Source organism: Cygnus olor, chromosome 11 (genome assembly GCF_009769625.2).
Source record: "Cygnus olor isolate bCygOlo1 chromosome 11, bCygOlo1.pri.v2, whole genome shotgun sequence".
Classification (NCBI taxonomy): domain Eukaryota; kingdom Metazoa; phylum Chordata; class Aves; order Anseriformes; family Anatidae; genus Cygnus; species Cygnus olor.
In genome coordinates, this window is record NC_049179.1 from 5,385,723 (window position 1) to 5,410,750 (window position 25,028).

Consider the following 25,028-nt stretch of genomic DNA (forward strand, 5'->3'; position numbering starts at 1 on the left):
AAAATTCTTGGTGTCCAGCCTAAATCTCTATTAGCACAAATGTAAAACAGTTATTTCTTGTTCAGCACTTAATGAACTTGAAGAATAGTCGATCATTGTCATCTTTTTAACCATCTTGTACATTTTTTAAGACTGCCATTTGGTTCCATCTCAGTCTTCCCTATCTTGAAACCAACTTGCTTCAACCTCTTCTCATAGGCATATTTTTAAAAAGATATCTACAGAATTGAGGGTGTCTGTAAAACAATAGAAAAATGACAGTTTAAAGTATAGGTATTTATTTTGCAAAAAACATCCCTGTCAAAACTATATTTTATCCTTAAGACCTCCTAAGCAAGGCTTCTCATTTTCCAGAGAAAATACATAGAAAATAGAAAAATCTGAGCATGTATTAGAAAAATGTTAGAAGATGATACAGAGGCCTACACCAACATATAATGTTTGTTCTTCGCCCCACTTACGATACAGCACATTAAATACAATAACAAAATGTAAACATACCCTTGGATTTGCTGAAGAATTTTTGTACTGACATTTGATGTCCTTAGTGTCTTAGGAGAAAAGAGAAGATGAAATCTGAACTTCAGAAAGTGTTAAGTCCTGAAATTGTGAAGAGGGGTGACTTAGAGTTTCTGAACTGCATCTGAGCTCCTGTTATTATGATCAGTTAAAGATGACTAACAGCTGTATATGTTTTTCCTCATTTGTATTTTCCTCTTTGGCACCCAATTTGTTACCTTTTTTGTTACTGTTCTGCATACCAGCTTGACAAATCTGTTTCTATGAAATATGGGGAAAAAAAAAGCCTTTCTTAAGAAAGCATGACAAGTACTATTTTTGCAGCCTAGTATTTTAATCTAGATTGAGATGAAAATTGAAGACCCTTTTAGTAAGGGCATACATTGAAACATGAGAGTTTCAAACTGGGTATACAGGGTAAAAAATTCCCATGTGGACAGTGATGGTGTATCAGTAGGTCCTGGAGTAGATGTGCAGATAGCGTTGGGCTTGTAGGCTATCTACATGCATTCACATGTAGGTTCACAAAACGTACATTTTTTTTAAAGGATGTGCATATACATCTATAAACATATCACCTATAAGAACTAAATTTATATAAAGTTGGCTGGTACTTCTATGATCGTAAGTCTTATATTTACTGGGAATCATATTCATACATATTCTCATCATATTCTCTTTTGTTCTTTGTTCAATGTAACCAAAGATGTTAGAATCATAGAATCATTTAGGTTGGAAAAGACCCTTAAGATTATCAAGTCGGACCATCAGCCTAATGCTACCAAGTCACTGAACCATGTCCCTAAGCACCACATCCACACATCTCTTAAGTAACTCCAAGGATGGTAACTCTACCACTTCCCAGCCTGTTCAGTGCCTAACCACCACCCTTTCCATGAAGAAATTCTTCCTGATAGCCAACCTAAACCTCTCCTGGTGCACCTTAAGGCCACTTCTTCACATTTTAACACCTGTCACATGAGAGAAGAGCTGGGCACCCTCCTTGCTGCAGCCTCCTTTCAGGTAGTTGTAGAGTGATGAGGCCTCCCCTCAGCCTCCTGTTCTCCAGACCAAGCAGCCCCAGTTCCCTTGCCTGCTCCTCAGAAGCCCTGCTTTACAGTCCCTCACCAGCTTCGTTGCTTGTCTCTGAACACATTCCAGCAACTCAGTATCTTCCGTGTAGTGAGGGGCCAAAACTGAATGCAGTACTCGAGATGCATTATACAGTATAAAATCATGTTAAGTTCCCATATCACGTTTCTCAAATTAGTTGTCTGGCCTTTTTTTTTTTAAAGCTTGATTAAATCTGTTCACAAATTTGTGTGTGGATATTTATATCATTATAATTAGATTGCCCCCAATTTTTCTTTATGCCCAATGTAATGCCACATGCAATTTTGGCCTAATGTTTTGAGAATACCATTCTGTTTATGAGTAAAGCTTTTTATCAGCACTTTGAACTGAGAAAAATCACACCAAAAAGTCTGGTGTTTCAGTACACTCCTCAGCTGTTGCATTTTCTCTGTCCCTTAGCTGGGACCCTAGTCCCTTTGAAACTCAGTTAAGCCCTGCTTATTTAGTTATGCCCTAATTTACTTTGGTTTATTGCTCCATTGTCTGTTCTAAGTCACTTGGAAGCACTTATATTTACTCATGGTATGAGGTCATCTATTATTCTGCAAAATTAAGTTATTGATACTGCTTTATCAATAATACCTAGCTTGTTAGACAAGAGTTTCCATTTTATGTTTGATTGCAGGTATTAGTAGAGCTCATTACGCAGTTGGGGTTGGCTTTTCCACCCCTCCTTGCAGGAATAATCAATACTTTCAGTAGCACAGTTAACCCCTCTAAATAACATGATATAATATTTCACTTTTTTTCTTCTTAAAAATAGTTTATTTCAGTATGCTTGAATTGACACGTGTTATATGCTTTGACTGGAAGGAGATGCAGATGCATACACTGCTATGCTGTTGATTCTGTTCATTCAGGTAACGTAGGAGCTAAGGATAACCACAATTTGCATTATTTGCTGTTTAGTATCTTAGAAGAAGGCTAAGGAGGAGTTTGGTGCAATTAATGGGAACAGTATGTATGCTTATTTTAATGGTAACTGGACCATGGTGACTGGAGAATTTGTTCAGTGTTTACAAACTGAAAAAGTGAGGAACTCTTAAATTTGCAGAACAGGAGCAGATGACTTGACATATGGTGTATAATCCTCAACAAGAAACTAGGAATAAGAATAGGCAATAGAACTTTGAGTTTTCTGTAGCTATTGTGCTCTGTATTTGAAAAGCATTGCAAGATCTCAAGTTGTACTGAGAAAAAAAGAATTTGTTTTACTAAACAAATTAATACTGAAACATATGCAATTTTACGGTTCCAGGAATTAATTTACCTTGATAGTCTTTCAGTGTATTCAGTGTGGTTTTAATTTAATTCATGTTCATATAAATATACATTTTTTGTAGTTTGGAAAAGTTGTTTAAAGGGAGGATACTGGAAAATGTATTATATACAAAACCATTTTGGAGATGAAGCCTTGGAAAGCTGATGGTGTAAGATATATCAAGAAACTGCATCATCTGATCTGTACCATATTCAAAATCAACACTGAATTTCTAGAGGCTTGAGTTCAGACAATTGAAAATGCTGGAAAAGACATTATCAGGGGCTTTTTTGTTTGTTTGTATTAAATTCTTTGCAATCCCTGTACCGGAAAGTAATTTCACCTTCTGTTTTTGTCCTGCCTCAGTGTGTGCATATTAAAATAAATGCATCTTCTCCATGCATGAGCACAGCTTGCATTAATGATAATGGAGTTTTTATATGCGTGTTGAAAGGCATTCGTACCTAATGTAATATTGCATTTCTAATGCTGCAGAAGTCAGCACCGATGTATTCTGTTTATTTTTGCTCTCTAAATCAACACCACTATTATATTTGAACAGAATTCCTACAGCTGTACGTACCTGCTAAGGAAGGTGGCAAATGTGGTTTTGAAAACATTTTTAGTAGCTTTGTTTTATTTGATTATTATGTCATTGGGCATTTTCATTGTAGTTCAGCAGATAGAAGTTAGGTCCAAGATTATATGCAGGCTATGAAATCAAATCACATTGCATAGGTTTAATAGGCAAGTTGTTAAAAAATCATCAAAACTCCGATTTAGTTTTTGTTTAAGAAAGAAAGAAACCTCTGCAAAGTATACACGTGATCTAGTGATTTTTAGAAAACATTAAAAGACATATATACAGCTCAGCCTTGCAATCTATATTTAGGAAATGCCATTGTTTTACATGCTTGCACAAAAACAGCTTACCTTGTGCTGTGCTTCATGGCCCTTAATCTGGTGAAACGAAGAACGTGTTACACATGCTGTTTTCGCTGATGGAAGCACCGGATACTGTGAGTGACTACTGTAAGGTTTCTTGGGTCTGCGAATTACATACAACTTCAAATAACTCATGCTTTTGTATATAAAACTAGTCTGGCTTTGTTTACTTTATCCAATATTGACATTGTATTTATAAAAAGTAAAAAATGAGGAGAAAACAATGTTGTGTTTTTTTTCTTGCTCTTCTGCACACCATGAGAAATCATCTTTAGACTTCTGTTTTAAGAGTCACTTGGTATATTCTAACAAAAGTGGGTGTGTAATGTTATCAGTGTGCTTTTTTTAATTATACAGTTGTGTAGACAGTGGCTTAAAGTGTTAAAGGTGCTTGCTGCTATAGATAACTACATGTCAAGGCAAAACAAGCTTTTGGGTAACCGCAGGGATATTGGGGACTAATGGGATTTAGAAAATTACACTGTTGTTTATGTGAACTCTTGTAATGACAATATTCATGACACAGATGGAGGACAGTGTTTTAGTGTCTACCATCAGTGAATATTAAGAATTTACCAATGTACTGCACTTGACCTTTTTCGTGGTTACCAGTACAGTGAGTGCCAGCAAGGTTTTTTCTAACAGAAACATATGTAACTCTCATTTTGCAAGGCATCCATAAAGGTCAAAACCAGCTGTAGTTCAGCTGAACAAAAAGGATCAGCTCCCTTGCTTCTTCAGCGATGCACAATGCCACAAGTATGTTGGGCAGGAGAGAGAGTTGTACCTCGCAGAAGGGAGGCTGCACAGCAAATGAAAGAAAGGATATGCTGGTCATAAGTAGTACACTAAAACACTTTGGCTCTCAGCACGACTTGATGACTGAGAAGTACTGGCTTATGCATGAGTATTTTATTTATCAATACATACACTGTTTTGGAAGGCAAATTTTTTGTTTTACTTAAGGGATTTTCTTTAATAACCTCACAATTTCAGCCATCCCTTTTTATTTAATTGAGAGTGTGTTGCTGTCTAGCCTCAAGTAAAGATAGCTAACCCTGTCATTTTACCTCCTTGAGTGCTGTTTCATGTTACATGATTATAAGCCCAGAGACAGTTATCATACAATGATAATAAGCTAACACAGCTGTGTGAGCAAATTTAATTAACTGCAAAAAAAGGAACTCTGCTTTTTCCTGCCTTGGCCAACATCTGAAGTATGTAGCTGCTATGGAATTTGTATGCTCTAGGAAATGCTGTAGAATACAAGCTACTTCCATTTCTCTCTAGGGATTATCTGCAGTCGTTAGGATTCCATATCCTGATTTTGGAACCATTGTTATTGTGCTTTCGTGGCTTCTCACCTGTTGCATTTGTACTTAGTTTTTAAGCAAACATTGTAGTTTTACTATGAAACCTTATCTGAGGTTTTTGTATGGCATAGGTGCTAAAGAAAATAACAAAGGTTGCATCTCCCAATACGTCTTCCTGAATAATATTTTCAGCTGCAGCAGCTGTGGATTTTATCAGGTAGTGTGAAATATGTTGCAGTATGAACATCTACAGACCGGGCAGAGTGAGCGCTTAACCCAGGTACTCTACCACCTAGCTCTCCATGCTCCACCAGCTCTTTCTTCCACACTCGCGCCAAGCACTGGTAGGAAGCCTGTTTCCAGCCTGGTCACCAGCACCATGTGCATTGCTTTTCTAGATGCTAGATACAGATGCAGTTTTGAATCATGAAATAGATACATGATGGGTTGTTTTCTCTGCATTTTATTTACATTCTGGTTTATTATTTTTTTTGATTAAATGTTCTAATGAAAAGACTCCCTCCGCTACCTTTTTTCTCCTCCGGAGTCAGTATTCCTCACCCCATTGCTCCAGTTTCTGTATTTTATGCTCTTGACATTTAACGGTCTGTGAAGTTTATGGCGTCCAAGCTGTAACTTAGGTATTATTTTGAATACCTGAGATAAGCTTGGGTTACACATGGTATGAATTTAGCTTGCTTTTGACTTGTAGTGGAGGGATATATTTTTACTTAAAAACTAAAGAAAGCTCACGTGGAATAAGTAGGTCTTGAAAATCTGAGAAATTGCCATGCCATTTGTTACAGTAGTCTTTCTCAAAAAAAAATCAAAAAATTGGGGGTGGTATATCTGTATGTCGAATACATGTTTTAAGTTAATGTTTGTGGGTGGGTTTTGTTTGTCATTTTTGTTTGTTTGCTTCAAAAATAAGGTGAAATACTGTTGTTGTGTAGAAAAAAACAACAATCTTTTGCTGATTTAGCAGGATACCCTGGCTGATTTTACCAGAATGTTTGGAATTATTTACATCAAAAAGGCATTTAAATTGATTTCTAAATTATATCTTCCTGAAGGTTCCTGTGTGTGATACAGGGAGGGGATGGGGTTTTCTCTAGTGATACTAGAAGTAATTTTAAGGCAATTCTTAAGCTTTGTTAGGCCACTGCTTAGGAACTGTCAATCACTTGAATGATTCAGATAGCATTTTGGGGGCATACTTCTGTCACAACAGGAGACTTTGTGAAAAATTGCATAATATTTTAAATCAGTGTCAAGTAAACAACATCAATCGATCTGCTGCTTGTGAGTAAACTGCTGCACTATTCCTAAGGAATGATTGAATACTAATGAAATTAGCAATTGCCCCATCTTGACTCCCCTTCTTGTGTGCTTCTCTGACCTAATTTTCAATGATGCTAAGACACCACAAGAAAGTTTACCCTAAACATTTTTTCTCTGTTAGTACTGATGACACTTGGGACTTGGAGAGAACGTGTTTGAAGACCTATTGCAACCTGATCAGAACTAATTGGGTCTGTTGGATGGATTAAAATTTGTTTTAAAAACAGATTAACGGTACTTCTGTGTAATTCGTATTCAGAATAAAATGAAAACAATATCTGTTTTAGCAGTGTATCACCAGAGTGATAGAAACAAACATTATAACTGAACTTAATGCTCATTATTACAATTAGAATTGTCTACTATTTTTTAATGATGCTGGTATAAACCCAAGGCCGGGGTGACTCTGCTTTCTTTGTTTCAGGTGCTGTTGTCAGGACTGATTGGTGTTGTTTCATGGAAGAGGCCCCTTTCACTTGTGGTGAGTGCCTGTGTGGCTTTAATCAATCATGTTTTACAGACTGTATATAAGTGACTAAAGGGTTCTGTAGATGTAACTCCTAGTGGTTTTGTCTATAGGTAGACCTTTGCCTATTGACTTTGAACTTTTAAATGTTGATATTTTCTCCCTTTTGAAATGTTACAAATTGACTTAAGTCTTTCAAAGCTTTACTATGGACCTTGTGGCTTTCCATTATATTACTGGTTGACAATCAATTCCAAACCAGTAAACTAGATTGAATTCCTATATGCTACTGCAGTTTGTGTATGTGCTAGTGTAATGTAACATTATATGTGCTTACAAAACATTATAACTGAAGAAAAGAAGGTTTTAAAATATTATTGGTTTTGAAATGTTTCCACTTAGTTGGTAGATTGTATTTGTTAATGACAACCTTTATTTCGTCTTGTAAAGATAACACATGGAGTCAGTTATTCTTAATGTGCAGTAGGGAGTTTGAACAGGGATGTATCTAAACTGTATGGAATGGTATTAATTTTGCATGTGAGATTTAGGAAGTAATTGAACAAAGCCTTAGTGTTGTTGCATTTGAGAAATATTTAGTGGTCTTTCCTTAATCTGAAGTAGACAGCAGTCTGAGTGGAGTAATTAATTATGTTTCAATTTGTCCAGTAGACTTCTCCTCAAGTACAGATGCTTTCTCAGAGAAAGCAAAATGATATATGTGTGGCCTGTCCCTTAAGGGGATGTAGAGATTAATTTGGGAAAATAATTTTATTTGCCAAGAGTGAGTAAAACGAGATTTTGGGTGTACTTGATTCTAGAAGACAAGACAGTGCTAAAAATCCAAAATACATCTGTGATAATTAGATACACATTGCATACATTGGTGACATTTTATATATTTCTAATACATGTTACAGACACTGGAACACTTGGAGCAAATAAAAGGTGGTACTGTTTTGGTTAATTTTCAGCAGGAATAGTACATGTTCTGTTTATAATTAATACTGCTATTAATAGACCTGTAATTGATTGCCACTTAGAGTATTTCACATGCTTATAAGGTCTTAAAATCAAACATTGATTAAAATGCACCAAATGATTTGATATAGTTAAGTGCTAACTCATAAGTTAACGAATTTAATTTAAAGGTCTCATTAAGAGACCTTCCCCGTTATTAAAAAAAATAAATAAATAAAATTTGGTGCTTCCTCATTATATACTTAGGCATTTAAAATACTATTTAAGTTGAAATACATCAAAACTGTATCTTTTTTCACTGTATGTGTACCATTTGAGTGCCATGAGCAGCATAATATGTGAATGTGATTATACTAAAGTAACTGGGTGTGCATTTATGATGTAGAGATTATGCACGTGCTGTGCTGAATCTGTGGGCTTCTGTTTTATAATCAGACATCTTGAGGATTTCTCTGTAGACGACTTTCTATCCCAAAACTAAGGGTTAGCACTTCTTTTCATGTATTTTTATGTCTGTTACCACATGAATTGTCCTGTGTGTCAATGCATGAATTTACTTTGTAGATGTCACTTTCACAAGCACTTCTGTATGTAAGCCTTATTTCAGGGGTAATATTATTGCATTACTCTGGTAAGTAATGGCTAGTGTAGCTGATAAGCTATGTGGATGTAGAACGTGATTGAAAACTTCTTTTTAGCACTTAATGTGCATAATTCATGCAGAAATAAACTTTTAAAAACTTGCAGTATACATTTATAAATGGAAAAAGCTATCAGTGTGATTTGGGTACAATTTAGGTTTACGAAATAGATTTTCATTCAACACACAGAAAAGTAGTACTTTCTGTTTTGAGCACGGATTCCAACTTTCTCTTAGTACAGTATAGGACTGCAATTGAAAGAGAAGAAGGAACTTGTAATATTTTAGCAAGTGGTTTTTTTTAGTTCCCTGCTGTCAGTTCCTACTCATTCAAGTATTCAGACTTTTTTTTTGAGTTAATTCTCAAGTCATGTTATCTATATGTTATGTTGTTTTTCATCTGTGTTGAGAGGAATTTTTCTTGAAATGATTTGTAGTTGAACGTAAACTTTGTTCTTTTCTATTTTATTTTTCTTATTCAAACATACATGCTATAGTGGCGTGATTGGTGTTCCTATCAATAAATCTTTATTGTTATGGTTCCTCTGAAAAAATATTTTATTTTGGTGATGCTTCTGAATATTTTGTAATGCCAGAGTATATAATGAGAAAAACCTGTGAAAGGTTGATGTAATAGACATTAAAGCATTTGAATCCATAATTTATTAAGAAGTTCATTATAAATCTACTTTAGGGACTCAATAAATTCAGGGTGTTGACTTACCCATGTAAACACCTACTAGATACAAGGGTCATGCCTTTTTTTCATTCATTGCTCAAAGAGAGGCACTTCGTAACCCCCCTCTTATGGTGGGCCACATGAAGATCATACTTAAAGTATAAAGAGTGAAATCCGTAAAATATTTAAGACAGAGAAGTTTAGAACAATTCTATTTTAATTGTGAAATAGTTTGAAAAACACATTATTTAGATTACATTTATTTTATTTGAAGTCACAAAGGTAATAATTTCACAATAATAAAAATGGTCTAATATATTTTACCAACAAAAACTTTTTTATTTTACCAACACAAACTTTTTAAACAGCAGAGACGTTAGAGCACTGTCCAAAGCAGGAGGAAGTAAAAGAATATGAATGTAAACACAATGGCATATTTGTGTTTAACAAAAGGCAGATGCAGCCCTTCAAAGTTGTACCATTTTCATGTTGGAGTATATCCTTAGAGCACCCCCAAATTATGGGCAACAGCAGAAGCAGGTTAATATTTGAGTATAGCACTTTTGGTAATGGCGTTCTGTTAGTAATGTAAATAGTAATGTGCTTGCACCAACTTTAGGGATGATTTACCAGTGCTGTTATGTATCCTAATATTTATAAGCAGTAGAAAAATTTTGTGCCTTTAAGGTTGCATTACATAAACTATCTAGATGATATTTTTCTTCTACCTGCACTTAGTCGTGGAGAACTGCAGTATTCATTAGGTGTAGAAGAATACAGATATCTACTGTGCCTTCTTAGCCATTTTTACAATTGTCTCTATCTTTTAGAAAGCGATAGCATATGGTTTAGCAATTTAAATAGAAGAACTAATGAATCATAAATGTTGATGAATGTGTGTTTGAATAAAGATAACGATCATACTGCAGATGATGGTGTGAAATATTAAAATTCTGAAAAAAAGTATTGTTGCTTAGTAGATATGCTGAAAACTGCAATATGATTTGAATTAATAGGTACTCATGAAATATGCTATATTTTTCAGTAATTTATTGATGTATTTTTTTTAAAAAATGAAAAAATAGTGAATGTAGAAGTGTTTAGTTTTTCCCTATTTTTCTAGACAGAGTACGGGTCTATGTTTCTCCTTGTACTTAACTGACATGCCTAAAATTACACTGCAGAGAATTCTTTTTAACCAATTATGTGCATGGAGGGGGAAAAAAAAGCATATTACAAATTACTAGCTGCTGTTCTTTGTCTGCAAAACACTTTTCAGCTGCATTATGTATTCTGCTGTGAGATTCATGTAGTCACTTAATAATGAAAAGTAATTTGTGCTTCGTATATGCATGCTAATGGAGCTTCAATTAATCTATTAGCACAAAGTAATGTTAGATTCAAATCAATGTTATTAAAGTGGTGAGATGACTGTTAATAAGGATGTATTAGTATTGGCAGGTAAATGTTGCCTTTGAAAAAGTGTGTATGTGCAATATAGCAACGTTTCAGATATTCTTTTCCTTTCTGCATTTTTCTTTAAAAATCTTGACAGTGTGTCCAGATCAATGAGTTAACCCCTTTGAACATGACAAGCAAAGTGCATTTAAAATGGTTTAAAATTTACCGCGATCTGTAAATATTTTTCTTTCTTTTTGGTAGAGTGGTAGAATTTTGTCTGAGCCTACCATTACTCTTTAATAGTTGTTGTTATGCTGTTTCCTAATACGAGAAACTTACGAGTGTCAATTACAATTAGCAAGAGGAAGAAACAGTGACTAAAAGGCAATATACTGTTTCATTTAGTGGTGTTGATCTCATGAGTCTGGTTAGTTTGAGTTATTTCAGTTGCTACACTTCTATTGGAGGAGTACATGACATACAGATTCAGATTTTAAAATTTCTTAATAGATTATTTACTGTTGGAGTGTAATGACTGCAGATTGATTACATGATGATGTTGGAACCACATCTTGCTTATAATTTTTTTCATCAAATTTCCTAGTATTCAAATCTCTTAAAAGATTTCACTGAACAAAAATTCTTCAAATATCTACTGATGTTTACTGCCTCTTCCTCTTCCGTTTCTTATTTGAGAGCCGCATATTTTGTGTGTTGGCTCTGATAAGTGATGGTGTAGTGATTTGACTTTTGCCCTCTGGCACAATAGACTTTTGAGGGACTCGTGAGAAGGGTATGGCCTCTGCTTTCCTTGAAAATAATTTTATATAGATATGTACATTTCAGTTCCCGTACTGGATTTCATTTAAGTTGTTACATGAACCGAAGTTCTGGACCTGGAGAACTATTGAAGAAATGGTGATTAAGTTAGTATCTTATACTACAACTAAGAAAAGTGAATAGTGAATACGAATGTTTTCCTGGGTATGTTTTTCTTTTTTTAATCCACTGTCAACATCTGCACAGACAGATGTCAGGGAAATGTTTAGAATGAAGTTTGGTGTGAAGTATAATTAACGCATGGAAGACAGTTGCAGAAAAAAAAAGGGCTATTTAAAAAATGAAGGAATATAAAGTTAGGCTGTGGAGAATTCCTATTTATAAATTATAGCCAAACAAAAAAGTCTGTCATCTAGTAAAATTATTTATTATTAAATTCATTTGGCATGCCAATCTAAACTGCACTGCGGTGCTCTGTACGCACTGAACTATATTTATGTATCAGATCTCCAAGAGAAGTCATTAATTTTTCAGCGGTTATCATTGATTCTTCTTTAATCATTTAATTACTTCCTTTAGTGTCAATAAAGAAGTTTTTAGGAATTATATAGCACTCTTATAAGGCAGGTTTTCACTACTGTTGTCTTCTGCTTCTCTTTCCACAGCAATGGATGTAGCTTTATTTTTGATTAATGTTTGAAAATGTAGACAAAAGACTGCTTCTGTGATTTGCTTGTGAAAAGTGATATGCTTTTGCTATTTATTTAGTTTTTGACATTTTAATGTACAATTTCACAGTTACTTGTGACTTGTTACTAGCTTACAAGGCTTGCTTTAGGCCAGCTGAACATACACATGGATGGCGGGAATAATTTATCTTTCTGTAACTTGATCAGCTGTTTTATTTCACTGAATTGTCTATAAAAATACAGAAATTGATGTGTAAGTGTTCAAAGTGATATAAAATAATAGACTCTTCATTTTTTACTGATCTTCTATATAGTAAAAAGGAGACTGTGATGGAGATTGGAAGTAAATACCAATTTACATGAGTTTCCTATTTATTTTCAGATATTTCTTCGGAGAAACAAGAGGACCAAAGACTGAAAAGATGTTTCATTTGCTCTACATTTAGGATAAAAAGATCATTCTTGCTTTGGTGACTAATAAAAACAAAGAAAAATCAATTATTTGTTCTTACTAGGCAGTAGATGAAATAATTGTTGCAAATTTTATCACGAATTCCCATGTGATAAATGTCAAAGCAGTTGCTGAAAATGTCTGTCATATAGTAATAAGCAGATACATATCCTCTGTATTTTAGAAGCAGGCAGGTGTATGTCTAATCTTCTCTTGTGTTGCTATTTTCTAGTGTGTTTTCAGCACTGAATTGAGTGTTCAAACTGAAAACCCAAATTTATATTTCATGTTCTATATCAATTTACTTGAAAACTCTATTTCCATATCCTTCTGTTCTTCCAAAAATATTTCCATTATCAAAGTTGAATGAATCCGTGTTTTCATGATCATATCTCCCTTTTTTGCCATAAGAGATTTTGTCCATTTGCCTGATTTTATTTCTTCAGTATATTTAAATCAAATTTGCATACAGAATTATACACGCATACTTCTGAGAGTAGAAATGCATATTGAGGTTGAAACGTAAAAACAGGAAAAATAAAGGTTGAAATGTAAAAGTGTAAAAGCAGGTTATTTAAAAAACAAAGTTGGCCAAGACATATGTCAGTGCTTTGTGGATTCTTTAGTTACCTAAATCATTATGGTTTTCTGTTAGTTTTTCGGTGCTTGATCTTCCTCACAAGTGAAACAACCTGTTCCCTAGCAGTGAAGTTGCATATACGTATTCCTTGCAATTGATCTGTCTTTATTATCCAGAAGGAATCTCTTTTATAGGGCGTTCTGTCAGTCCTTCTTCGGACTGTAGTTTGAGATACTTGTGCCTTAGCCAACCAAATATTTGGATTCTTATTGGGATATCTTCCCAACAACCATTTCATTTCAAATCTTATTTTTACCTTTTAAACTTTTAAATTAGGTGAATACGGAAAAAACTACCTGCTAATTTTCAAGCATAGTGCTTAAAGGTGTCAGGATTATTTTTTTTAACTACTTTTTGCATTGCTTATATGTGTTCAAAATTAATTTTGGTACCAGGTACCTACTTTCATACATAATTAACATTTGAAACATGACTTATTGACTTACGACAATTTGATTCCTGTTGGACTGTGGAAAGTTGTTTTCATATATCTGTGATTTTTCTACATGACTTCAGAAAGCTGAAATGGAGCACTGTCAATTCTCATGCTTGAGGAAGGAAAATGTGATCCTAAACTCTGTGCTGGAGAGGAAAGGGGTCCATTATCTGAATGAAGGGACCCCCTGATATGCTAAGAGGCAGAATAAAAAATATAAGAATAAAAATGGTTATTTAAAACAACAACAAAACTCCTGAACTAGGAATCGTGATCAGATCTGACTGGAATTTTAGAATTTCATTTTTTTTTCTCAAGCAGAGACTTGGTTTTGGCAGCTGGAATAATAATAAATAGATCTATGTAGTGAAGAGACAATTTTTAGCATAAATGGATCAGGACTGTAGGAGAAAAAACAAGTAAACAAATGCACACACTTGGGAGAGTTGCAGAGCCTATAGGCATCCATCACCTTGTATGCCATTGTTGCCATTGATAGTTTGTGTAATGTTGAGATGAGATGGGGAACATCACTCTGCTTATCCCTTCATCACTCTCCGCAATATAGTTTCGGCATGTATATTCTTTGGGCTTGTTAGTCAGCATGTTTGTTAGGAGCCCTGCTATTAGACAAACGCTCCTCTTTGAGACTGAAGTATTAGTTTAAAGGTTAACAAAACGTTGTGTAAAAACCCTACATCTTAAGTTACAGAGTTTTGAGAAGTTCTGACACACTGGGATAGGGTTGAATACTGACTATTGCTTGCTTATAAGTATCAGTATCTTATGTCTGTTTCTTTATTCCTGTGGGCTTAGATAAGAGGAGATGTAGTCTTTGTGTTTGTATATTCACTTACTAGAAATCCCTTTTATTTTATTTAAGTTTTCTTTGGCAGTCTTGAGAACTGCTAACAAGATTCTGCAAGAACAACACAGAAGGTGGATCAGTGTCTTCAGACACGTTTTCCTGTGGAGGTCATGTACCTTTTGTCCTAGATGTCTAAGCACTCATACAAATGTTAAATGAAGTATTGCAATTAGTGCTTAGAGGGGATTATTTGACAATGTTGTAACCTACACCTAGTGAAAACTAAAAATTGTGCTCTGAAAGAAACTTTTTCATGTTTGACTCCCTCCCTCCACCCGTCACTGGAAAACCGTTATAACTTTTAGAGCCATAAAGTGAACCCTATGAAGACATTGTAATGATTGATGACTATTGAAGTTAAATACTAAGAAATCTCTAAGAAAAACCTGTTCTCCAGTTCATGTACGCAACAATCGTATGCTTTCCTAGAAGCACTAGTTTTTTTAAGTTAAAATTTGTGCAGCTCTTGCCACTTCTAATAGCTCTTCAGCATCATTTCTATGAATTAGTGGCACATTGTTTTTGTCTCTCTATTAGTAGTTTTTTTGTTTGTTTGTTTTCCTCTTGGAAGATTCAAGGGATCAGATTTTAATAGGGCACTTCTCAGAAAGTAGATTTCAAAGGTATTTGTAAAAGATGCTAGATGTATGTAATTTTAGATATGCACATGCCCCTACATGTGCCATAGTAACACGGTTACCTGATCAACCACACTTGCACAATTCAACTTTAACATTGCTATTGGTAATCAGTCTGTGGATATTGGTAACATAGTGTTTTATTTCCTGTGCATTAACACAATAGATAAATGGTGCTTTCTCTAAAACTTTAAAAATATTAATAGTACTGTTGAGCTTAATTTTATTCTTAAGTTAAAGTGCTAAATCTTCTGTATGCAATTTTGGGCTGTACCATGGCCTTGCTGTTTCTGTGCAGGGATCATAAACTGGGAGATTCTTCTAGACAGGGAATAACAAAACATAGTTTGTCAAATTGTGATCAGATTTCCTGAACAGGTGATTGCGTTACATCTGAGGCTTTTCAGGATTTTGTTTTGTTTTGCTTTTAGACAAACCCTTTTTCCCAGTCTTGCATTGCTCCTGTCTTGCTGTCTGTTAGCAAGTATAAAAATCACACTTAAATGCAACCGTAAGTTGCCAAAAAGAAGAGGTTTTGCATGTGTGTGCACGTGTATGAAGTGGGGAAGACACAGATTGACTGACATTTCCACCTCCGTCTCCTTCCTGGGAGATGTGTTCTTTGTGTGTCCCTAGTTCATGAACAGCTTTTCTCGGCTGCAAATCAGTGCTTCTTGGAGAATGGAGAAAGGGACGCTGGTAAATGCAGTCATCAAAGTTTGCAATTAGTGTGTGTATAGAGTGGTTACATTAATGTCCCAAATTGCTTTTTGCATGTAGATTAACATGAATATTTAGATCTTTAACTGTGTTGTCTCATCCCTTACTGTTTTTTTTGTTTGTGTGTTTTTTTTCCCTTCCTAAGCCTGGAAATTTCTCCTTCTCTACTAGATGGAAGCAACTGAGAGAATAATCTGGCCCTGGTGCCATTTTCTTTGAATATTACAGAAGAGGAAGAATGACAGCAATGGAAAATGACCCAGTAAAACTGTGGGCTGGGAGAGAAAGAAACAAAAATTTAGATGAAAACAGAGGAAGTGAAACAAAGATGCCTTTATAAAGGGGAGGAGAAAAAGTGTCACAGTGAAGCATCTATTTAGAATGCTCATTCCATGTCCCCTTTCACTGCTTACCGCTTTATACAGCTCTTTCTTGCCTGGGTCTGTCTGTCTGGGTTTATGTCGTACCTCTTCTACAGCGGGGCTGTTCGTGGGCCCAGCTGCCACCAGCTGTCACCCCTGTCAGAATCTGGGCTCTGTTGAGCATCCATCTGCTAATTAGCTACCCCTGGTGGTAAAATTTTAAAAGACCCCAAACAGCTTTGCCTGGAGAGCAGACAAAGCCTGCTGGGGCATAACACTTGACTGTTCTAAACAAGCACATCTTAATTACCCTTAAGCAGGCCCTTCTGCTCCCATTGTGTCATGCTGCCATGGCAGCAGTTAATGCTAGCACAGTGCCCTGCGATCGGGGACTGTCACAGCTCCAGAATCATTGCTGCTGCTTAAACCAAGGGTACAGTATGGGTGTTACATTTGCCTCTCTTCAGTCCATCAGTAATTCCCCTGTTCTCACAAGCTTTCTAAATATATCTGCTAATGATTCTTCCATCTCATTTGCTCCTTCTTTTAGAAATACAGGCTGCATCCCATCTGGTCCTGAAGTTTTGGCAGCCTCTGCACAGTTTAATTCCTTGAACTCTTTCTTGGCATGAATCTTATTTCCTTCAGTATTTCTTCTTCCTCCTTGGGAAATTAATCTCTGCTTCTGACATCTGCCTCACTTCCTTTGTAAAAATGGAAGGAGCTATATTATTATTATTACTACTATTATTATTATTAGGATGTCTCTTATCTGTCTTTCAGTAAAGTTCTCAGTTAATTCATTAGAAGTTTGCAGCCTCCTTTAATGTTTGCTTTTTGTTTATAAATTAGAAATGTCACAATATTTACCTTTGCTTCTTAAGTAACTTTCCTTTTAGTAATTTTTCCACATTTTAGATATATTAGTTCCTTTTCTGTTCTTAATTTTACTGCATGTCGCTTCTTACCATGCAGTCATAAGGAAAGCATTAACTACTCTTAAACCCTAAGAGCCCACTATAACTGAGTCTTTTAGGCATGACTATGATTAAATGCATTTCAAAAGACGAATAAAAAGTGCTTGTTTTAGCTGTATCAACACAAGAAAATTTGGGTTATTTCATAGACTAGATACAGGTGTGGAAATGTTAAAAGGCTAAAAAAATGAGTACTGGAAAGCTGATTAAGGGAAAAAGCAGTAGTCTTTTGGTTTATTTTGATCCCTTTTCAGGTGATATGTTTGGCCATCAGCCTAGCATGTTCATTAATAGTGTTGTCATATTTGTTCTTGTAGAGCAGTAGAATTGAAAAAAAATGTATCTGTTGACATCTTTATGTTTCCATTTGAGTTGAAGATGAATTGGGAGAATGCATTAGCTGGCATTTTTAATGAAAATTGAGCCCATCGGAGTAGTTCAGTGGCTTTATTCTGTTTGCGGAGACCTGTTGTTCAGAGTACTACAGCACAGTGACCACAGCATATATGTGTTTTTGAGTATACTTCTACATGCGGAGGTAAATGCATCAGGAAGTTACTGCTTGCCCCCATCTCCCTCCCTCCTACCCCCCAACTTGTTTTGCCATATGATTTCCAAAAAAAAGTTTTAATATCTACTACTCCAATTAAATATATATATAAAGATATTCTATATGCTTGTTTTGCATTTATTCTGTAATTTGTATAGTTGTATCAGCGTTTTTATGTATCTAGGGTTTTGCTTTTTAATAAATGAGTGACAGCTATCAGGAATGAGTGACAGCTATCAGGAATTGGTAGGAAAATGTTCATGTTTTCCCATATAGTACTGGAAAAGCTGGACATACAGGGAAGGTGTAAGAGCCTCTCCTCCCCCTTCTGTTGTTCCCCCTACCCTGATCAATTTCCACTTAGACATGGACAGAATGGAGGAGCAGAAACTTTCTCATGTGGAGAGGTGGAGAAATAAATATCTGTAAATGTGTGTATTTCTATGTATACATACGCAGACACTCCCATAGAGATACACAAGCATGTCTACAGCGCATGATACTGTTGGGACGGTGAGGGAGGGGAGAGGAGGACTGAATTTTTGTTAATAGGGCCCAGTGAGCAACTGCAGGGCACTGCTGCCAGGAGCAAACAGTTGTCCTGTAATCACTGCTAGAGCTGCTTCTCTCCTTTAGGGCCTGGAGAGCTGAGTATGTTGCTTAGAGCTTACCTTGGCAAGGTGAGAAAAACCCCTGTGTTGAGCAGGGCCCGCCTAGGGTCTGGAGAATAGAAGCAGTCCTTGCCAGAGAGAAGTGAGAAATGGTCCTGTACCTGCTGCAAGCCAGGCAGGAAAGGAAGCCTGGGAGTGATAGCCAGCGATGTGGTGCTGCTCTGCAGGTATTCTGTGTGCAAACAGTCCTGCTGAACAGCCCTTCCATCCTGGGCAGTAGCGATGAATTGAACTGTTCTCCACAACTGGTGAATGGAAATAGGTTGGTCATGTCATGCCCCATGTGCATTCACCAAGGCTGTTCACAATAGCACTTCAGGCTTGTTTCTGCTCTGGCCAGGGAGAGGGTAGGCAATAGTTTGAATGAAATTTTTGGGCCTGTTTGAATTGACTGCTTGAGTAAGAATCACTGCAGCATTTTCTTCCATCAGTTTATGCAATAGTAATGTAAAAAATTTAATTTCTGATACTAACCTAGGAACAGAAAACTAATTTGATGTTTGTTTCATCCATGCATATAAAGGCAAAACTAGTGACTGCGTGTTGTTCATCCTCTAATTTGGATTAATGGAATAAAGCAATGTTTCTGTGGTATCACTGGAGCTGTTTAGCTGGGCAGCATGGAAAGTATTTGTGAAACTGTGTGGAGCTACAACAAGGTTTCCTGTTTTCCATTTGAGGCACAGCAGTTAGGATTAATTACTTGTAGAGATTAGTAATCAAAATCATTTTACAGTTATTCTTTCATTCTTGGGGCATTTAAATAAAGACTGATTTTTAAGGAGTGTTTATCAGGATAGTTTTAGTACTGGAAAGCAGTAAGAGAACGAGCAAATAGAAAGCAAGAAGTGGAAAAAAACAACACAACAAAACATGAAAATATTCATGTGTTGAAATATATACATGAAAAAAGTACTTGTCTTTTTTCAGAATCATGTAGCATTTTAATATTAAAGTAGTGTTGGAAGCAAATACCTATTTGCATTTTAATTGAGAAGTTTTTATCTGGTATACTAGTGTATGTTCTTTTTGGCATGTGCTTAAACTAATAGTCAGATCTTGTAATGTTGAATAGTCACATGTACATGACAGATGACCAATATACTTCTGCAGATTTTGAATAAATATTTTATTAATTGATGAGAGATTTTCAGGCATAAATAGACATTTCTCAGGGAAATACTTGACATAATTTTGAACACATACTCCCAAAACTATATTCCTCCTTTCTTCCTTTCCTCCTTTCCTAGTCCATCTTTTATTCTAACTCCCATATTCTTTTCCTGAAATTTTCATTAATTCCTTCTTTGGAAGTCATCTTATTGGGAAGAGAATGAAGTCATGCACTTAAAATATGAAGCAGCTGAGCAACATCTATAGATAAAATCTCAAACAAATGCAGAATTCTTACTGAAGGCAATAGGTGCATTTTCCAATTAGAATCGGTTTGGATTGCTACTTGACAGGTTTTAGGGTGTGTTTAGTCTGTGGGATGGAATTAGATGTCTAGATCCCGGAGGTGTTATGCTCCTGTGCTAAGTCAGAAGTTGGTGGGTTGTCCCAAATGCCATCTTTTTGATTGCAGGTTCCTCCTTGGGTGCTCTGGTTGACTTCTGAGTCTCCTTAAAACACAGAAGGCAATAAAAAAAAAAAAATGGATTCTGGGATTTGGGACAGATTTTGCCCCCTCCCTTGTGTGCTGTAAAAGTTGTTGGGGCTTTTGGGGCAGAGCTACAACCAAAACTGATAACACGGCCTCAGTGCAGCATTAGCAAGTATGGCCTTACTGCGCCAATGTTAGTATGAAGCTGACAAACACAGTGAGTATATCAGTGGGCAGTGGTTTCTGTGGTGTTCAGTGTAGTGCCTTTGGGTTCTTGTTCTAAATTTGGGTGGAAAATGGTAATGTTGTGCCAGAGAACGCCCCCCACCAAAAAAAAAAAAACCCACACACCAAAAAAACACATACCACAAAGGACTCAGAAAAATAGTTGGAAGAGAATAAGGCAATATGAATATTAAATCTGTTTTGATATCCTCCCTTTTTCAAATACATCAGTTTGCAAGACTCTTGAGTTGGTTGAACCTTGGTCCATGTCACTGCGAACAGTAGTTTCCTTCCAGAATAAACCACAGGTTTTGCCTCCAAGGTTGCATCTTTTATAAAGGCAGAGAATTGCTGCACTGATGTAGTGGGGTCATCTACTGAATTCTTACTATATAGACAAATGCATGGGAAAACGTCTGCACTTACAGAGGGCACCAAGACTGCGAGGCTTGTTTTGTGCTTCAATAATCGTAGAGTGAAGTTTGCAGTCTAGCTTCTTGTCTTGAAAATAGGCTTCTCAGCTAGAAACTAGTGTCTGCAGTTATTTGTCTGTATGAGTTCTTATGGCAGTTCATTGCATTGTAATAGTGAAGATGCTTAAGAGATATTTATTATCACTAAAATCCTTTAAAACTCAATGTTTAGTTTAAGATTAAAATGTTGCTTTGTACATTAGAAAAAAACTCAAGTGCATATCTATCAAGTTTTGGAGTGAGTCTTTTATGATAATGAAGAAAGGACAAGAACATGTCCTTGAAATTCTATTTAACGTTGCTTTCTGTGTATGTACTTCAGGTTTTTTCTTGCTCAGGTGTCTTAGCCTCTTAAAATGAAAAATATAATTCAGAAGAAAAGTGAATATGTAAAATGCTTTGACAGTACTCAACGCCCCCTGTCCTGATACAAATTTAATCACATTTATTGCTGTGGAAACATAGTTTGTTTCTTTATAGAACGTTTGTTTTATTATATATGGATTTAATATATACTTGCCAATTTTAACAAATTAGATTTTTTTTGATCATTTGAGATTTGTTTCAAATAGATCCCTGTGAAAACTTTGTAATCTGCATGGAGAGCTTACATCACAAAGGATTAGGTTTAAGTCATGAGAGGTTCCTGAAGGTTTTGCCACAGAATAGCACAATTCCCTAGAAGGAACAGATATGAGGTATAAATGCAAACTGCTAAATTGTCTCAATTTGTTTTCTGAGGCATTAGAGAAAAGATTCATTCTCTTTATTGCTCATGTGTGGATATGAGGTACTCCTACGCATATCAAGCTTTTTAACTTACTGCTAATCCGGAATACCTATCTGTAGAGCTCAGATTTGTGCTGTGATTTTGTTTGTTGATTAAGAAGGGGAGAGAGCCAAGCTATTTAAGGTTACTCTGATAAATAATTTGCTGATTGTTATCTGGCATCCAGAGTCTTCCCTTCAAATACTCAAAGGCTTTTAAGATGCATAATTTTTTCCTTACGAAGCCTGAAGTCCTTCTATAAATGCCTGTTCTTTTAGTCCTTGAACTTAATTTTCAGTTTATGTAACTTTGTTTGTTTGATGAAATCCTGTGAGGCTGCTTTGAAAAATTACATGGCAGTAGCAAAGTGCTATCCATAAATACTGCATAGCTAGTATTTGCTCACGAATGAGGTGTCTGATAAAAATCAAGAGTTGGCTTTTTGTCTTAAGCTGTCATTCCAAGCCAAAATAAAAAGACCAGCTGTGGAAAAAACAGTAAGTAAAGTAGAAAGTTGGAATATATGTGTTAGGGAATGGAAGACTAAAATTTTCTTAATGTGCATTATATAATTTCCATTTATATTAATTTACTGGATTAGGAATATTCTTGCTGGCAAATCTAAGCAGGTAGGAAAAAACAGAAGATGAATTTTGAGTGATTACACCTAATTGAATCGAGTTATTTGTGGAATTTCGAGAGGTACCTTGAACTATTCCGCTCTGGTCCTGGGAAATACCTAGCATATCGGTGAGCATTTGTTCATGTATTGTTGTCCTGAAAGACTCCTAAGTCCTTCAATTGACCAAAAGAGGTGTCAGGTATTTGAAGAAAATATACATTAGTCAAGTTTTATTACCATGTAATAGAACATAGACTGATACTAGAACAGAAGGATTTTAAGTACTGTGTTCTTGACAAAGAAAAACAGAGCAAATATGCTCTGAAGTAGCCAAAGTACTTGTTCAGGCATTTTGTGATTTAAACCTCACTGAAGTTAATAGGGAGACTGTCATATCTACAGCTGGCTTTAACCAGTGTCTGTGGCAGAAGGATGTTAGCCCTCATTACTGGAAAATCCTGGTAATGGGATGATCATGGATCACTTATTTCAGGGCACAAGAACTTTGATCAAACAAATGTTTCATTGTTGGGGTTTAAGGTCTATTAAAAGGCTTTGCGTACCAGTGCATGCACAAAGTGCAGCAGTGAGGACTTGGAGACATAGGGAACATTTCTTCCTTTTGTCTCCCGCATATTAGGCTGATACAAAAACACCTAACACTTAAGAAAGTTGAAAGAAGTCTCAGCTCCTCAGTTGGCTCACTCAACAAATGTCTTGGAGTCTGGTACTTACCCAGAGGTTTGTATGAAGGAAGAGGGCCTTTAGTATGCAGCCTCACCTTTATTTCCTTACCTACACCTTTCTGTTCATCTTTAAAATCATCCTGCATCCTTCCCAATAATCCCCAGTTCTGTTTTCTCATGCCACCTAGTCTTATTTACTACCTTCACTTGCTGCTGTCTTAAAACATGGTTCCACCTCTCATTCATCCCTTAATCTCCTTTTGTCTTATGGCAGGAGTTTATGTATAATTTATTTTTTTAAGAATGATTTGCTAACTTTCTGAAATTTCTCTTCTTCTCAGCCTTACGTTTTTCCCCATGTTGGAATGCACCTTTGTCAAAGGCATTTTGTGGCAACATTCCTTTTTTTCCCTGTACACTCCTACCCTATGTTGCGCTGTTACTCTTGTGTCTTCAACCCCTCTTTTTCAAGCACTGTGTTTCTTGTTTTAGGAGATGTCTTGGGGCAGCAGTGCCTACTGGTCCTCATACTTTTTTTTGAGCTCTGCTTGGTAAATTCCTCTGCTAGGAAGCTAAGAAAAAAGAATGCACTTACTATACGAGCATTTTCGTGTAATGTTCTTTGTCAGGCAATTTCATCAATTCTGGAAGATCATAATGTTGAGGGATTTGAATGGATATAATTTATTTAAGTACTTTGAATGGAAAGAGCTTTATCTTCACAGAAATTTGTACTGAAGGAAATGACTGAATTAAAAAAGCAGATTTATACAATTATCATTTTCTTAGTTTTGGAAGCTGTTGTTGTAGGAAGTTCTTGAAGGTTTGCATTGTGTGTAAGTGCTGATTAAAATTTTAACCTGCTGCCTATCATAGTGAACTCAAGCAATATCTACTGAGAGGGCTTACTTATGATGAGGCTTAAAATTTCCCAGGTAAAACAATTTTCCTTGACCTCTTCGTTTTTTTGTAGGTTGGTCTGTAATTCTGAAGCCTATAGAGAGATCTGAGGTTGTTGTGAAATTTGTTCTGTATGTTTTGGTTTTTGATGTATAGTGATATGGGGGATATTCTTATTGCAAAGTAATATGTATTTTACTATTTCATCCCAGATCTGTCTAGTCTTTCCCTTACAGAAATTTATCTAAGTGGTAGACAGTTAAGGAATAGCATCTCTACCTAGCTGTTAGCCTTTGAGCTTAATAGGAGTAGGTTTTTGTCATTCCCCTGAAATACCATGTGGCACAGGTAGTGTGTTCTGGAAATGAAAATGTTCTTGTATAGATTGCTTCAAAATTGTGAAGGATACTTCAAAGAAAGCGGGTTTAAGAATAAAACGATTCTAACTCAAAACACACAACAATGGTACAGAAAGATGATCAAAATGAAAACATTAATAAGCAATAGCTATTAATATTTTGGGGAAGACATGCAAAATATCTGTGTGTCTGACCTTTCCAACCTGCCTCTTTCTAATTATGCTGCTGTCAGGAGGGGCTGCTTGCATGGCTTTCTGATGCCTGTCCTTGTCAGCAAGACAGCGTGAGCTTTTATTTCTTCAGGGTATTCTGCTACAGATGTTATGGAAGGTTAATTTACACGGTGCAGCATTTCTCTGGGACTTGCATTTGTTCTGGAGGTGAATTGTTGCAGCAACGTGACACTTGCAGAAGTAATGTACTGTATATATGGAGGAACCCATTAATGCAGTTGCTATGGAAGCAGAAATTCACTCGTAGATTTTCTGTAAAATTACTAGAGTACTAACACATTCTTTTTAATCTATTAATTTCAGATTACAGATCTAGCTGGCTCTTTCATTTAAATATATATTGTTTTCTTATGTACAAAACTAATTTAGAAAAAATTCTTCTTTTCTAACCTAACCATGTTCTGACATTGTCATGGAAATTTTTTGATAAAATAGTATCCTACTAGGTAATTGTAATATTTTTTCTTCCTCAGTGAATATGCTGAAAGGAGAATTAAACTCAGATATGTCTGAAATAGTTTTAAGTTTTAATTCTGGCTGATAAGGTCGAAATTTTATTCAAGAAACAGTTACGTTTGAAGTGGTTTTTATCACAGTGGATATAAACACTGCTTTTTCTGGCTGACTGTAGAGCTGCAGGAGTCAGTTTTGAAGGATTTCAAATTTACAGCTATTTTGAGTGGCATTAAAATAGGT

The 25,028-nt window shown here is 35.7% G+C and overlaps 1 protein-coding gene across 9 annotated transcripts in view; it reads left to right on the top strand.

The window, feature by feature from the left end:
* FAM189A1 (family with sequence similarity 189 member A1) overlaps nucleotides 1–25,028 on the top strand; it is a 131,700-nt gene that overhangs the window by 38,720 nt on the left and 67,952 nt on the right. For all 9 annotated transcript variants that reach the window (XM_040569879.1, XM_040569881.1, XM_040569875.1 and 6 more), the window contains exon 2: nucleotides 6,938–6,994. In XM_040569879.1, the coding sequence (XP_040425813.1) occupies nucleotides 6,938–6,994 (57 nt within the window). The remainder of the gene's footprint in view (nucleotides 1–6,937; nucleotides 6,995–25,028) is intronic.